This window comes from Fringilla coelebs (genome assembly GCF_963513975.1).
Source record: "Fringilla coelebs genome assembly, chromosome: 8".
Taxonomy (NCBI): domain Eukaryota; kingdom Metazoa; phylum Chordata; class Aves; order Passeriformes; family Fringillidae; genus Fringilla; species Fringilla coelebs.
The window spans coordinates 32556639-32569914 of record NC_140066.1 but is presented as its reverse complement, the minus strand read 5'-3'; the positions used below and the strand labels follow the sequence as shown (position 1 = coordinate 32569914).

At 37.5% G+C, this 13276-nt stretch overlaps 1 protein-coding gene across 3 annotated transcripts in view; it reads left to right on the top strand.

The window, feature by feature from the left end:
• Window positions 1-13276, top strand: part of ATE1 (arginyltransferase 1) — a 68777-nt gene that overhangs the window by 25459 nt on the left and 30042 nt on the right. For all 3 annotated transcript variants that reach the window (XM_084210414.1, XM_084210412.1, XM_084210413.1), the window contains exon 10: window positions 945-1044. In XM_084210414.1, coding sequence (XP_084066540.1) covers window positions 945-1044 — 100 coding nt within the window. The remainder of the gene's footprint in view (window positions 1-944; window positions 1045-13276) is intronic.

The window sequence follows — 13276 nt, the reverse complement described above, 5'->3', positions numbered from 1 at the left end:
TCTTGCCACAGGAAAAAAAAAATCAAGAAATACTGAGTAAGACTAATAATTTTAAGGGATAAATTGCCTCCAGTGTTTGTAGATGCTTCCTATATGAATGTACTCATGTCTTGGATCAGAGGATAGTTTGTGTTGGAAGAGACTTTTTAAAGATCATCTATTCCAGCTCCCCTGCAGTGAGCAGGGACATCTTCTTATCCCTTTGACACAGAAAGGAAAACCAGCATCCATTTTTTATCCAATTTGTTACAGGAGTGATCTGCACAGATAGAAATGCTGCAAAAATGATCATTTATAGAGGAAGCGCTGGCTGAGTCTCTGTAGTAACAGTGCTTTCCTTGTGCCAGTAAAATAAAAAGCAAACTTTTTATGGAATACATTGATATTTTTCTTTCAGAATAAATGAGAAAATCATACTAACAAACATGGGAAAGATGAATGTTTTTACATGCAAATTGCTGGAGCATAAATGATAGAACAAACAAGAGGCTTATCCTTGAAGCTTAGTTTTCAAAAATACTCTGATGTTTTCCTGAGCCGTGTTGACCAGCAGAATTCCAGAATACCAGTAGGTTTCTGTAGAATTCCAATGTACACAAATATTGACAAGAAACATATTAAACAGAGGGTCTTAGTCATTTTTATTTGGATTTCAGTCATTTTTATTTAGAAATCAGACAGTTGGCAGACCAAAACACAGAGTATTTAAGCCTGATGGTGTTGTGCATTTTGATGATTTGTTTGTTAGGTTTCCAAGTAATAATTTTCAGTTTATTATGTTTGGGATTTTTAAAAACATTAGTTTGGAGTTTATGATGCTTATTTTTATTTTATAGAAGTCTAGTCCTTTTATAAGTCCTAGATTAAGAGCCAGAGAGCTGAAGAGGTAAAATGGCTTTAAGAATTGTATTCAAATGTAATTAGTCTTTTCTTTCTCCTCACAGGGAAATTGCTTTTACCAGACAGCTTTGTGTAAAAGCTCCTGATCTCTGTTTTTATTATATGGGTTTCTACATTCATTCATGCCCCAAAATGAGATACAAGGTAAAGTGTGTTTTCACTTATTTCCTTAGTGTACTGTTATTCAAAGCTTTTGACAGTGTTCATAGTAATATAATATTTTGTAATTGTCATTTTGGATTTTAATGTAGACTTTATATGGTTAAACTTGAATGCTGGTAACTATTTAACTTGGCTTAGGGATTTTTTTTTCCAATTTAGTTGCATGTGCTATTTATTACATCTTGGCTTAAGAGAGGTTTTCAAGGCTGTCAGATAATGTTTGTCATTTGGTTACCTGGCTATCTCATGTTTACAGTGTCTCTTTCAGTACACTAAAATTCTCCTTTTTTGAGGCTGGCATATTTGTACCTGTTACTTAGTGACTCCAGGCAGTGATAAGATGTCTTCTCGGGCTTGGCTGGGTTTTACTCTTTATTTTTTGTTAGAGGCTCTGCCTGTGAAACCAGTGAGAATTTGGTGAGCAGAGATTTTGAGGCAGAGCAGATTTTAGGAGAGGATCAGGAAAACCCACAGAACATTTATAGTAACAACTCTGGCTGCTTTGTAACCCCTAGTGGCTTCATCTTTGTTCAGACCTCAGTGCCCAAGAGTGTCTCTCTTGTGGTTTTAGATCTTGTGAATGCAGTACCTTTTCTCTTTAAATGCATCACTGCTTTTGGATATTAATATGATGCAATTCTCAGAGTAATGAATATCGACAGCAATTTGCTGAACAATTACATGTAACCATTTTTATCTGTTAATGATGTGGAAAGATAAAAAGTTCACAAAATCTAGAGAAAGAGGCAAAGTGTTTTCATTTCCTTTTTTCCCCTCTCTAAATGTGCTAAAAATCTGCAGTGTTTTCAAATGGCCAAAAATTGTGAGGCTCATTAAAGTGCTGGTTGTGAAGGAATTTCATCTTGATTATGGCCTGCACTATAGGTGACCATGATGATTCAGTCTTCTGAAAAAAACAAATCCCTCTTGTTCTGGTAGAGGATGTGTTTGTGTGTGTGTGTGTGTGTGTGTGTGTCTCCTTTGCCAGTTTGAATTTTTATGTCCATCTGCTGGCCAAACAAAGAGAATATTAAGTTTGATGGAAGAAGATGGGTGAGTTGGAAAAATCTGCCCTCTCTCACCTGAATCATCTTAGAGGCTATCACGTCACCAGCTTGAACCAAAGGTTTTGATTACTTCCTCTACTCTTTGGAGATATTTAGATGTTTGGGATGATTTGTTTATATTGAGGCACTGCAATTTAACATCCCTTGTCTCTTCTACAACCTGCATGGTGCAAGACTTGTAAAACAAGTGGATGTTGTTTACCGGGGCACTTAAAAAATAAATCTGGGGGGTTTTTTTTTCTGCCATTATTGCCATTTGTGAAAGATACCATGGCTAAGAAAATTTGGGTTCAGCTGCTTGTAGTGCTTTACTAAAGAAATTAACTTGGTGTACATGGATCAAATGAAGCTCATGCATGAGGCACTGCATTAAATGACCCACTCTACATTTGTATTATTTATTACAATGTTTTGTTGAGTCTGTGCTGCAATTTGAAAATGATTGCATCAAGAATGCAGCACTCCCACAATGCTTCTAGATTTCATTCTTAAATAATGGAAATTGATTAAATTGTAGTGGGAATATTTTACTTTTTGTTTCCTTCACAAAAGCTCTTTTTCTCCCCTTGCTTAGAATTAATGACTATTTGATATGACTGATTTGGTAGAATATACATTCTAGTCTTCCAGAAACCTAGACAAGTCAATGTGTTGGGTAATTAAAGCTGGAGCAGAGACTGGGGAGGATAAGAAGAAAAGCCTTTACCTGTGTGATTAGAACACACCTAATGCTCTCTGCTGGGACAGCACTAATCCAATAAATGAATTGCAAGGGCCTTTGTTCTATTTTATATTTCCTTTCCTGGATGCATTTGTTTGAGAAGTAGACAAAAGTAATGAAATTGAAAATCAGGTTGACATTAATTCTGTAGTTCCACTTTTCTCTCACCGAAACAGAACACCAGAACTAAATTATCAAGCTAAGCTCTGAAATGCATCTGGATAATGCTGCTGCTCCTGTAAGTGATTGGGAGTGGTGAGGTAGGATGGGGAAGGACTGACTTTGCAGATTAAGTCATTTCAGTAATGCCTGGTTGACTTGGAGGCATTTCATGCTAAGGATTTGCTTTATTGCAGTTTAATAGAGAAGTTAGAGGCTCCTTTCCCTTAATGGTACTGCTGTGGAAGAGTGACAGGCTGTGGGTGACTGATGTTAAACTGGTGTCAGGTAAAGAAAGAAAGAGAAGGAGCTGGAAATCCATCCACTATGTTCCTAGCCTTTTTCTTGTAATTTTATTTGCAAATTATTTGTTTTGGGACCTTCAGAAATGGAGGCTGAGCTCAGGAGCAATTCTCTGTATGAGAAGTGTCTTATGAGAGCAGAGCATTTATTTACAGTGAAGGCACAGGATTTGGGGGATAATTACTGTGGGTCAGTGTGTGACCATTTCATCTGCAGGGTTCTCTTTCCTCAGCTGGTACAATTTGGTGTGTGAGTGGGGTGTAATCCACTGGAAGATTGGAGGCCTGAAAGTCCTGGAAGCAAATCCCAGGGCTGGGATTCCTCTGGCACAGTAACAGAGTTGGAGAATTCTGGATTCTCAGGCAGGAAGATGAATGGTTAGAGTATCAACTGACTCATGGATCAGACATAATTACAGAGGTTTTTAAAATAAAGCTCCCTTTTGACTCATTGTTCCCATTCCTTTTGTTCCCCAGCAGCCAGCATTGATTGCAATGTGATTTTAGGACAGTGGAGTCCCAGTGAAATTTCTTTAAGATGGGGGAAGGGACTCCATTGCAAAATTAGGATATCTTTTAGTTCCCAGCCCCTCTCAGATTTTTTCCCATGTATGGGTTAATATTTGCAAACTGGTAAAATAAAATCTACATTAAATTGAGACAAAAGGATTCCTGTAGTCCTATTATGTTAATATGGAAAAATCCAGTGAAAAACCTTAAGCAATGGCTTTGTTCCATTGTTTCTGGGTAGGTTAGGGTAATACAAGATTTAAATGGTTCTCTGAAGACATTCACGACCTTGTGGGAAACCTTCTCAGGCTCTGTTGGATGTGGTAGTTCTCACATTGGAAAATAGGCTCCTGGAAAATTTTCCAAGAGTCATAAGATGCAAAGTCTTTTTCCTAATGCATTTTGGAGTGTGTGATGAAGGTTTAAGCATAAAGAAAGTATTTTACTTGAAAATGAGGTTGGTCTCAGGGTTGCTTCTCATGTGTTTAAGTCCTGTCTGTGTACTTGTTAATGTTTTCAGTTAAATGCAGTAATTTGCAAGCATGTTTATGGAATTACAGAACTAAAAGAAGCCCCTTTAGCAAACAGCCATGTCAGAGAAATGCTTGAGAGGACCTTGGATTTTCTTCCTGGAATTGATATTCTTTCAGTTTTATCCTGCATCCTTTAAGTAAAAAATGTCACTCTGTGGCTCTATGTTACTAAATTCACATTTTCCAATCACTTCTGAACTCTTTAAGATCCTTTCTGTTCTTTCCATTGCAGTCCTTTGACACTGATTTTGAATCTCATGGTGGGTGACATTAAATAGATTTTGAGATTGTGTTTCTGGTATAAATAATAAGTGTATTTGCTGCCTTGCATTAGCCATTTGGCCTCAGTTGACCTTAAACCGCTTTCTCCTCTAAGTTCTTGTGCTGGGAAGGATTTGATGACTTTTTCTATGTGAGTTTTCTTAGTTCTGGGTTTTGTGAGGCTTTTTCAGTGTGGGTACTTGCATAGATCTTGTGAATGTAGTGCCTTTTCTCTTTAAATGTATCATTGCTTTTGGATGATACAATTTCAGAGTGCTGAACATTGATAGAAGTTTGCTGAACACTTACACCTGACCATATTTATCTGTTAATAATGTAGAAAGAGAGTTGGAGCATGGATTATCTCTTGTTTGGGTCAAGGATGTGCTTCCCCTGGAGGCCACCCCACTGGTGCTGGTAAATAACTCTCAGAGCCCTTGGAAGTGCACAGCAGATTTAATGTCTTTGTGCTCTGTTATCTCTGTGTGCCATTTTAAGGCCATTCCATGATGTGAAGAGGTGTTTTGACTGAAACCTTTATCCAGACTTGTATGCAGGCCAAAGTAAATGGAATTATTTCAAACAGTCTCCTTTGGTATCAAGTCATGGCCAGACTTCAGATAGATGGAATACTAGAAAGGGCTCTGAAATGTCAGAAAAGAAACAAAAGGCTGATTCAACTGTGATTAATCATTCTTAAACTAAATACCTCAGACTGATTGTGGTTGTGAGTGGTGCCCCTGGAATTTTATGGCACTTGAGAGCCAATTTCTTTGGCTGCTTTCAGGAATTTCAGCATCACTCCTCGTGCAGCAGTGAAATGCATCCAGTGGTGTCCTGCATGTCCACGTCCACAAGATCCACGGGAGCCTGGCTCATCTTCCCCTGTCCAGACTCTTTCACCATGTCTTATTATGGAATTTAATTTATGTTTTCAGTAAGCTCAGATTTGCTGTGTAAAGTGAAATTTGTGAGGGAAGGAGATTTAATGTGATCCTCTGGGATTTTGGGGGGTGTAAGCACATGCTTGTTATGGTTCTGCCACTGACCAGCAAAAAGCTTTGCCAAATGTGTCACCAATTCCACACAAAAAGAGCTGGTGCTTTCATACCATGTGTCATCTTTTTATTCTTATATCATTCTTATTATCTTACTATTATCTTTATTATTCTTTTTATTCTTTATTATTTTATTCTTTTTAGTCTCCTTTTCTCATTGGTCTTACTATTTACCTTAAAATGGGGAAAATATGATTAGTTTGGAGTACTTTGGAGGACTGGAGTTGCCCTGAAACTAGTGGCTTTTCCAGGATTAATTTTGTAAGTTTATAGGAATAAATCTGCATTGCAGTTACTAAAAAACAACTTTTTATGTAAACATGTCATAAAGAGTCAACTAAATATCCTGAAAAGTCAGTGCTTGTTATAGAGTGCCAAGTTGTTGCTTGCAGCACCATTTGATAATAAAGAAGTGAAGTATCTGCATTGTAAAACCATTTTTTAAGAAAGCAATAAAAGTTCTGGCAACCTAGTGGTTTTGCTTTTTTTGGCAGGACCATGAAAAACAAACAGCAAATAATAAATAGAAAAACATACAGTAGTAAAGTGCTGAGAATGATGAGCTGCACAAGTGAGGAGGTAATTCCTGCTTTTGTGTGTGTCTTATTAAAATCATTTTTATCCTCCTCCGGCCTTCCTTCCTTCTGTTTTCTCCCTGGACTTCCCTGGGATCCTCCTCTACATCAGCAGCTAAAATTGAACTTGGATTTCTTCAGAGCTCTGGCCTTACCCAGCTGCTCCTTCTGATGGGCTGGGTTGGTGCCTGAAGAGAGACTCCTCTGAATTCTGCTGGACTTTGGGCATTAAAACCCAAAGGGATTTTGAGAAGTCTTTTAGAGTGACCAAGACTTCCAGAAGGATTTTGCATGATTGACTTGATGTGCATGTGTTAAATGTGAAAATCAAGCTGCTTTGATGTTCCTTCAAGGCTTATCTGGTGCAAAAAGTCCTTATCTCTCTACGTGTATTTTATCAAATGTGTTTGACTAGAAGGGATGTCTGGTTTTTGGATGTCAGAAGGCAGGTGCTCTTTTCAGGATTGCAGGGTCCCTTAAAATCTTTTTTCCTTTTGTTTTTTCCTTCCATAAAAGGTTTTTCCTTTCACTTTTCCTTATCTGAAAGCACCAAATAAATGGAATTTAACATGTTGGAATAAACAGCTATCACAATGTGGGACAGAATAAAAACACCGTGAGTGAAAAATTATGAGTTCTTTAGTTCTTGATGTCATGCCAGTGATGAATATTTAAAATCTTTTCTCCCTTACTTTTAACAGCTTCTTACAAAGTGTTTGAGGTTTGTTTTTTTTTTCAAGACACTTGTAGATAGGTTGTGAAAACCCCATTATTAAGAGCATCAGCAAGCAGGAATAAAGAGATTCTCTATTTTGGATAGCAACAGCCATAAGTGAATGCTGACAGGGGATTTCTACTGAAAATGTAATTATGTTAAGCAGAATATCAGTGCCTGGGTATATTTCCATGTTTTCATAGCAGGTAAAGATAATGAATGCAATTACTCAGTTGCTTCTTTATTTTTTTTTTCCTAAGCTGTTTGTTACTGTGTATAATTGGTAAATTATTACAGCGTTCCTCAGTACAGGGGTTGAGGCTGTGCTGAATTTTACATGGCATTTTTCTGCAATCCCATTTTTCTTCTAAAAGCAGACACAGACCCTAGCTGTGTCTTTTTGCTTAACTTTATTTCTCCTGGTAAAATATTTTCAATGGGGACTTACTTTTTTTGTCAGTTAGAACTCGCTTGGGACAGAAGTGACCACGTCCCTGGGGATTTATTTTTCTAATGTTAAAAATGTTTATATTCCTAAAGTTAGAAATCCATGTTAATTTTTATTTGTTTCTGGAGTTTAAGATGACTCAAGTTTGTAGCAGAAATGAAGTGAAAGTAATATGGATATTTATGTTTGACTATTATTTCTAGGCTTTTATCAGGGCAGATGATGTTTGTTCTGTAGGTCTCAGCTGACCTCTGACATCAACAAGTCTCTTTCTCATTATTGCACCTTGAGAAAATCAGCTTGGTTTGGATCAAGTTATTGTCATGTGGTTCATAAAAAACCCAACCATATTCTGTATATTCAGGATTCCAAGTTCAAATGTTGTGAAGAATAAACATAGAAATATGATTAACCTACATTTGCACATCAGCAGGGATGTGCTCTACACCTTTTACTTGTTCCAGGAATTTTGTTAATTTGGGACAACTTCACTATAATTTTTTCTTCATAAATGTGATTTTGCTAATTTGTGTAAGATTTAATTGAGCTAAAATCCTACCTTAAAAACCCAGGAGTAAGAAGCACAGTTTGTTAAATTGTTGGTCAGTTCTGTGCTGGTGAATGTTTTCAGAAATACTAGAGGTAGCTTCCCTGTCTCTGTCAAAGGCAGCTGCTAAGATTTATTCAGGATCATGTTAATAAACCTGAGACAAACCATCCTCTGAATGATGGTGGCTGGTGGAAATTTATCATGTCTAATTCATGACTCAGCATAGTCATAAATTCCCTGCTTATTTCTGACTTACACTAAATCTTACTTGAAGGCTCATTTGGGGGCTCCATAGCAACCACTGGCAGTTAAAGTGAGAACTGTAAATTGTGAAATGCAGAGACAAAAGAGCTGGGGATTTTGTTTGGGTGGCTTTGGGTTTTTGTTTTTTGGTCTTTTTTTTTTAAGGTAGAATAATATATTTCACAATTGATATGTCATCAGTTTTTTCCTTCATGTGAGAAAATAGGTCAAAATTCCCATTTCAGAATTTGCCAATTATAATTCTACAAACCCATTAATCCTTGCTAGTAACTGTAAGAATGCTTGGAATTAAGAGTATTTTTAAGGTTTCTATCAAGCAAATGGATTGATGTAGTGCTGCTTCATCAGCTTCAGTTTTGTTGATTTAATTATTTTGGATGGTCCTCAAACACTGTTTAACACCCTGTATTCTGAATTTTGCCTTTGTAACTGTCTCTTTGGGAGAATTCCCAAAAATGAGTTAATTTGAATATTCAGTGATGGACACTGTGCAGTGCTGTGATGGAAAAGGTGAAAACATATTTATGGACATAATGCTCTTTACTTTTCCTGACACAGTCCCTGTGTAAAGCTGTTCACAGCCAGGCCAGCTCAGATGTTGAATAAAATATTAAAATTCTTATGCCCTACAGAAAAGTCACATCTCTCACCAAGGTATGAGTCCTTGAAACTGGCTAATTTTATCTGTGCATCACATATATTGAAGAGTGTTGGATTTCTCATTTAACTCCAAATCCAGCTGCTCATAGTTTTGCTGTTTTGCTGATTATGTTAGCTCTAATTAGGCAGTATTGTCAAGTGGAATTTATTTGGTCTGAAAGCCTGGAGCTCCTGCTTTTCCTGGCTCTGCCATATTTCACTTGTGGCTTTACAGTAGGAGCTGGCTGACAAGCCAGTTAATCTACACAAGAGATGTTTTCTCTCCAATTTTCCAGGAAAGGTTTAATGGGAGATACTTTAATGAGGCCTGGTTTAACTAAGACCTTATTAATTTTACAGAGGTATCACAGTACACTCCTCTGAAGTGTTCCATGTAATCTAGATGACAATTCATTATTATGAATTATTATTTTCTTTGTCTGAGGTTGTTTAGCTGCTGACTGTACAGAGTCTCCAAGTAAAAGTATAATTAATGAACAGAGTATATTAATGAGGTTCTATTATTTATCCTCAACCCTGATGTTATACACAGTCTAGTTTGTAAAAAGTACAACATCAGTACTTGGATGGGAATTTAAGTCCCAGAATCCTGTAGAAGTGAATGATTGGAGCCAGGAGGGAAAAGTGGAATCATGGATTGTGTAGTCCATCCCTTTGCTGCAGTACAGGTTCAGTTATATTTGTGTTAACTTTTAAAACCTGTAGGATGTGAGCCAAGGGCCTCCCTTGATACACTCCTGCACATCTCTGCCTTGGTGTGAGTATATAACAATATATAACATATATAATAATATATAACATAGAGCATGTTCTTATCTTTTCTTGTTCTTTAGTGGTCATCCCACTGAGATTCTTTTTCTTAATGTCTCACCTAAGTTTTCTTCCTAAAGAGTAAGATTATTATTTCTTTGTTGTTGTTGTGTTTCATTTTATAGGGTTTTTTGCAACACCTTTCTTTTTAAACCTGGCTACCAACATGTCTCTTCATGGGCTTCTCTAAAAATCCCAATCAACCATCTACCAAAAATACCCCTCAATTTCTTCTCCAACTCTCATTTTTTAAGCTTTTTGTAATTTTTTTTATGCAGCCTGCAAGATTTTCATCAACCAATGTATTTTTGTCCTAGAGAATGGTGGCTAAAATTAGTCCCTCAGCTGCTGAGAGCAGCTCATAGCATTTGTTTATGTAATATGAGTTACTGCCTTCATTGTGCTGAAGGAGATGTAGGCAAGGAGAAAGGGTGGAAAGGAGGAGAAGAAAAGGGAATTGTGCAACTACAAAGTTTTCAGAATGGGCTAAATTGAGATGTGGGCTGAGTTATTTTTAGCGTCGTGACTACGTGACCATGAAAGAAAATGTGTTTATGCTGTTGAATTTCTCTGAATTTCTCTGCTGTCCATTCTGCTTTAGCTAAGTCTGTGTTAAAACTTGACTCTTTCTTTCTTTCAGGAGAGAATATTGCATTAAATGAATTGACAGGGCATAAAGGGTTTTATGGTTTTTCCTTCCAGTGCTTATGGAGATCTGCTGGATGAATTGTATCTTCCTTATAGTAGTAAATTATTATTTATGTTATTACAGTAAATACCTCTAGTGACAGCTCAAAGTAAAAAATGAAGAATTAAAACCTACAGCAAGGCTATGATAGTACAGGCTTGCAGATGATGGTAATTAATTGTGTTTTCACACCACCAGCATATCCCTGGTAGGGGAGCAGCTTATTTCATGTTATCCTGTGGTAGCCACCACTGTTACTTAGATACAAGTAATTTAAAAACAAATCTCTGCTCTTTTTAATTGGTATTTGAGAAAGCAGTTGAAGTTTGTGGAGTTTAGCAGACTCTTGGGTGGTGCTGAGTTTTCCCAAAGGAAAAAATCCTTGAAGTCTCTGGGAGGCTACACAGAGCAGGGCCCCAAGCAGGAGGGTCAGTGGAGGAGTGAAATATTTTTGTTACAGCTTCTTAAAGTTTTTTTCTTAATCTAATAAAATCAGTTCCCAAAGGCTTTAAAATGTTGCCTTATTGTGGAGACCTGGGAGCTTGATGAGTTGTCTTTTCCAGTGGAAATTAAAAAAAAAAAAAACCAAAACACCAAACAAAAAAAATTAACAAACCCAAAGCCCCCCTTGGTGTTTTCAGACACTGCCCCGAGGTTTCTGCTTGTCCTGTGGGAATTAACCACTGCCAAAACTTTATTTTGTTCAGTTGTTCTCAACTGAAGAGTGGAACTGTTCAAAAAGGAATCGCTGAAACTGTTCAGAGTAGTTCCTTGCTGTGTCAGATGTGTTGGATAACTTGGGGATTCTTACTAGAAAGGTTTCAGGAGAGTAGATCATCCCTTTTAACAGCATAGGATACTGTTTGCTTCCTCCCCTTCTCCTGTTCAGAATGAAAACGTTTTCACAAATAACAACTGAGATGGGATGACAAAAAAGGGTGTGAGAATGACTCCATTGTTAATTGAAGAAGAATGGGTCTGTGGAACAAAAGAACATAGCACCCAAAATCTATCTTTGTCCCAACACAAATGCACTGTTGTTCTGTGAATGGACAGAAGACAAGATGAGCTTTTTGTTCCACTGATGCTTTGATTTTATTTAAGCTATTAGGGCTAGTGTTCTCAAGGGGTGCTTAGTGATAGCATGGGCAGTGTATCCATGATTTATTTAATGATTTTTTTTCTTATGTTCTTTCCATTTTAGTCTTTACCAGTTGGTATCGTGTGGCTTATTAACTGCTTTTAACTATCTTCCATTCAGGGAAAAGGGAAGGGAGGTGGAGAGATGTTAACAGTATATTTTGAGGCAGAAATATTTAAGAGTGCTTTTGGGTGCTGTCCTTTAGATGTGCAGATCTCCATTTGACTCAAACTGATTACAGTTTTTGTAATTTAAACTTATATTATGCCAATAAATATTGACATAATGCATGCTAAGCATCCAAGTGTTTATAGCACTTTGCTGTCTATTTTAGAAGTGTGTTAAAAGTGCAGGGAAGTGCATGAAGCTGCTTTCTTCTTTGCAGATATGCATGCCCATGAGTACAGGGTGCAGCTTTAATGATTTTAAAATAAAGCAGGGTGATTGCCTGGGCAATTTTGAGTTATTTTTAACTCTGAAAAGCAGGGATTGTAAACTGTTAGAATGGCAACAAAGTGCTTAACCTCTGTAAGTACAGTTCTGATTTAATACTCCCCTAATCCTGTATTTGGGTGGATGTTTAATACACCCTTGAATTACCAAGTTTTGGAATGATCAGGACTTACACAGCCTATAGTATACTTACACAGCCTATAGTATAGTTACTAATTCCAGCCCATTTGCCTCCAAACTTGTTTTTTAACGTGAAGGTGTTTATAAAGCAAGGTTTTCAAACATCTGGCCTTAAGAGAAAACTGAAGTGTTGATGTTTCAGCTCAAAGACTTTGGGGATACATAATGTTAAACAGTCTGTTTTCCTAAACATGCAAGGAGACATTTGTGTACCTTAAATGGCAATAATTCAGATGGAGGCATAATGGGGAACGTGTTCTGCCCAGCTGAGAGAAGTGTTGGGCAGTTTTACAGGGCCACAAGCTTAATGGATGCAAAGCTGCACAAGGAGTGACTGCTGTAAAACCTCCCATATAATTTCATTTTGTTCAGCTTGTGTGATAAAAATGAACTTACTTGACAAGAATTCTAGGATTACAAGTTTTATATTTTGTTTATAATTATGGAGACAGAGTTTAATAACATAAGGAGGAGTTTGAAAACAAGTCTATGTCAAAAAGAACATGTTGAAAGGATACAATTATTCTTACTGTATTGTGTCCTCAGGCAGTTATTATTTCCTGCAAAACAGCTTAACAAAAATTCAGTGCATCTCTATCTAGCCATGCTTTGTATCTTATTCCTCCATTTGTTTAGTGTCCCTATTCTTGGATTCTTTCATCAATTTCTTACATCTAACATGGTCTCAGGGGGAATGCATTGAAGCCCTGGAGCTCTCTCAGTTCAGTATTTTTTCTGACAATTATGTAGCTACATGCTGGTTTTCAGTTTGGAGTGGGAGAGGAGAGAAGAGAGAAGATAAGAGGGGAGGAGGAGAGGAGAGGCAAATATGTCCTGGACTCTGGGGACACCTCAGAGCCTGTTCCAGTGCCTGAAGGGGCTCCAGGAGGGCTGGAGAGGGACTTGGACAAGGGATGGAGGGACAGCACCGGGGGGAATGGTTTTCCACTGCCAGAGGACAGGGTTAGAGGGGATATTGGGAAGAAAAACTTTACTGTGAGAGTACTCTGAGATTGCCCAGAGAAGAAGCTGTGGCTGCCCCATCCCTGGGAGTTCCAGGCCAGGTTGGACAGGGTTTTGGGATAGTGGAAAGTGTCCCTGCCCATGACAGGGGGGGTG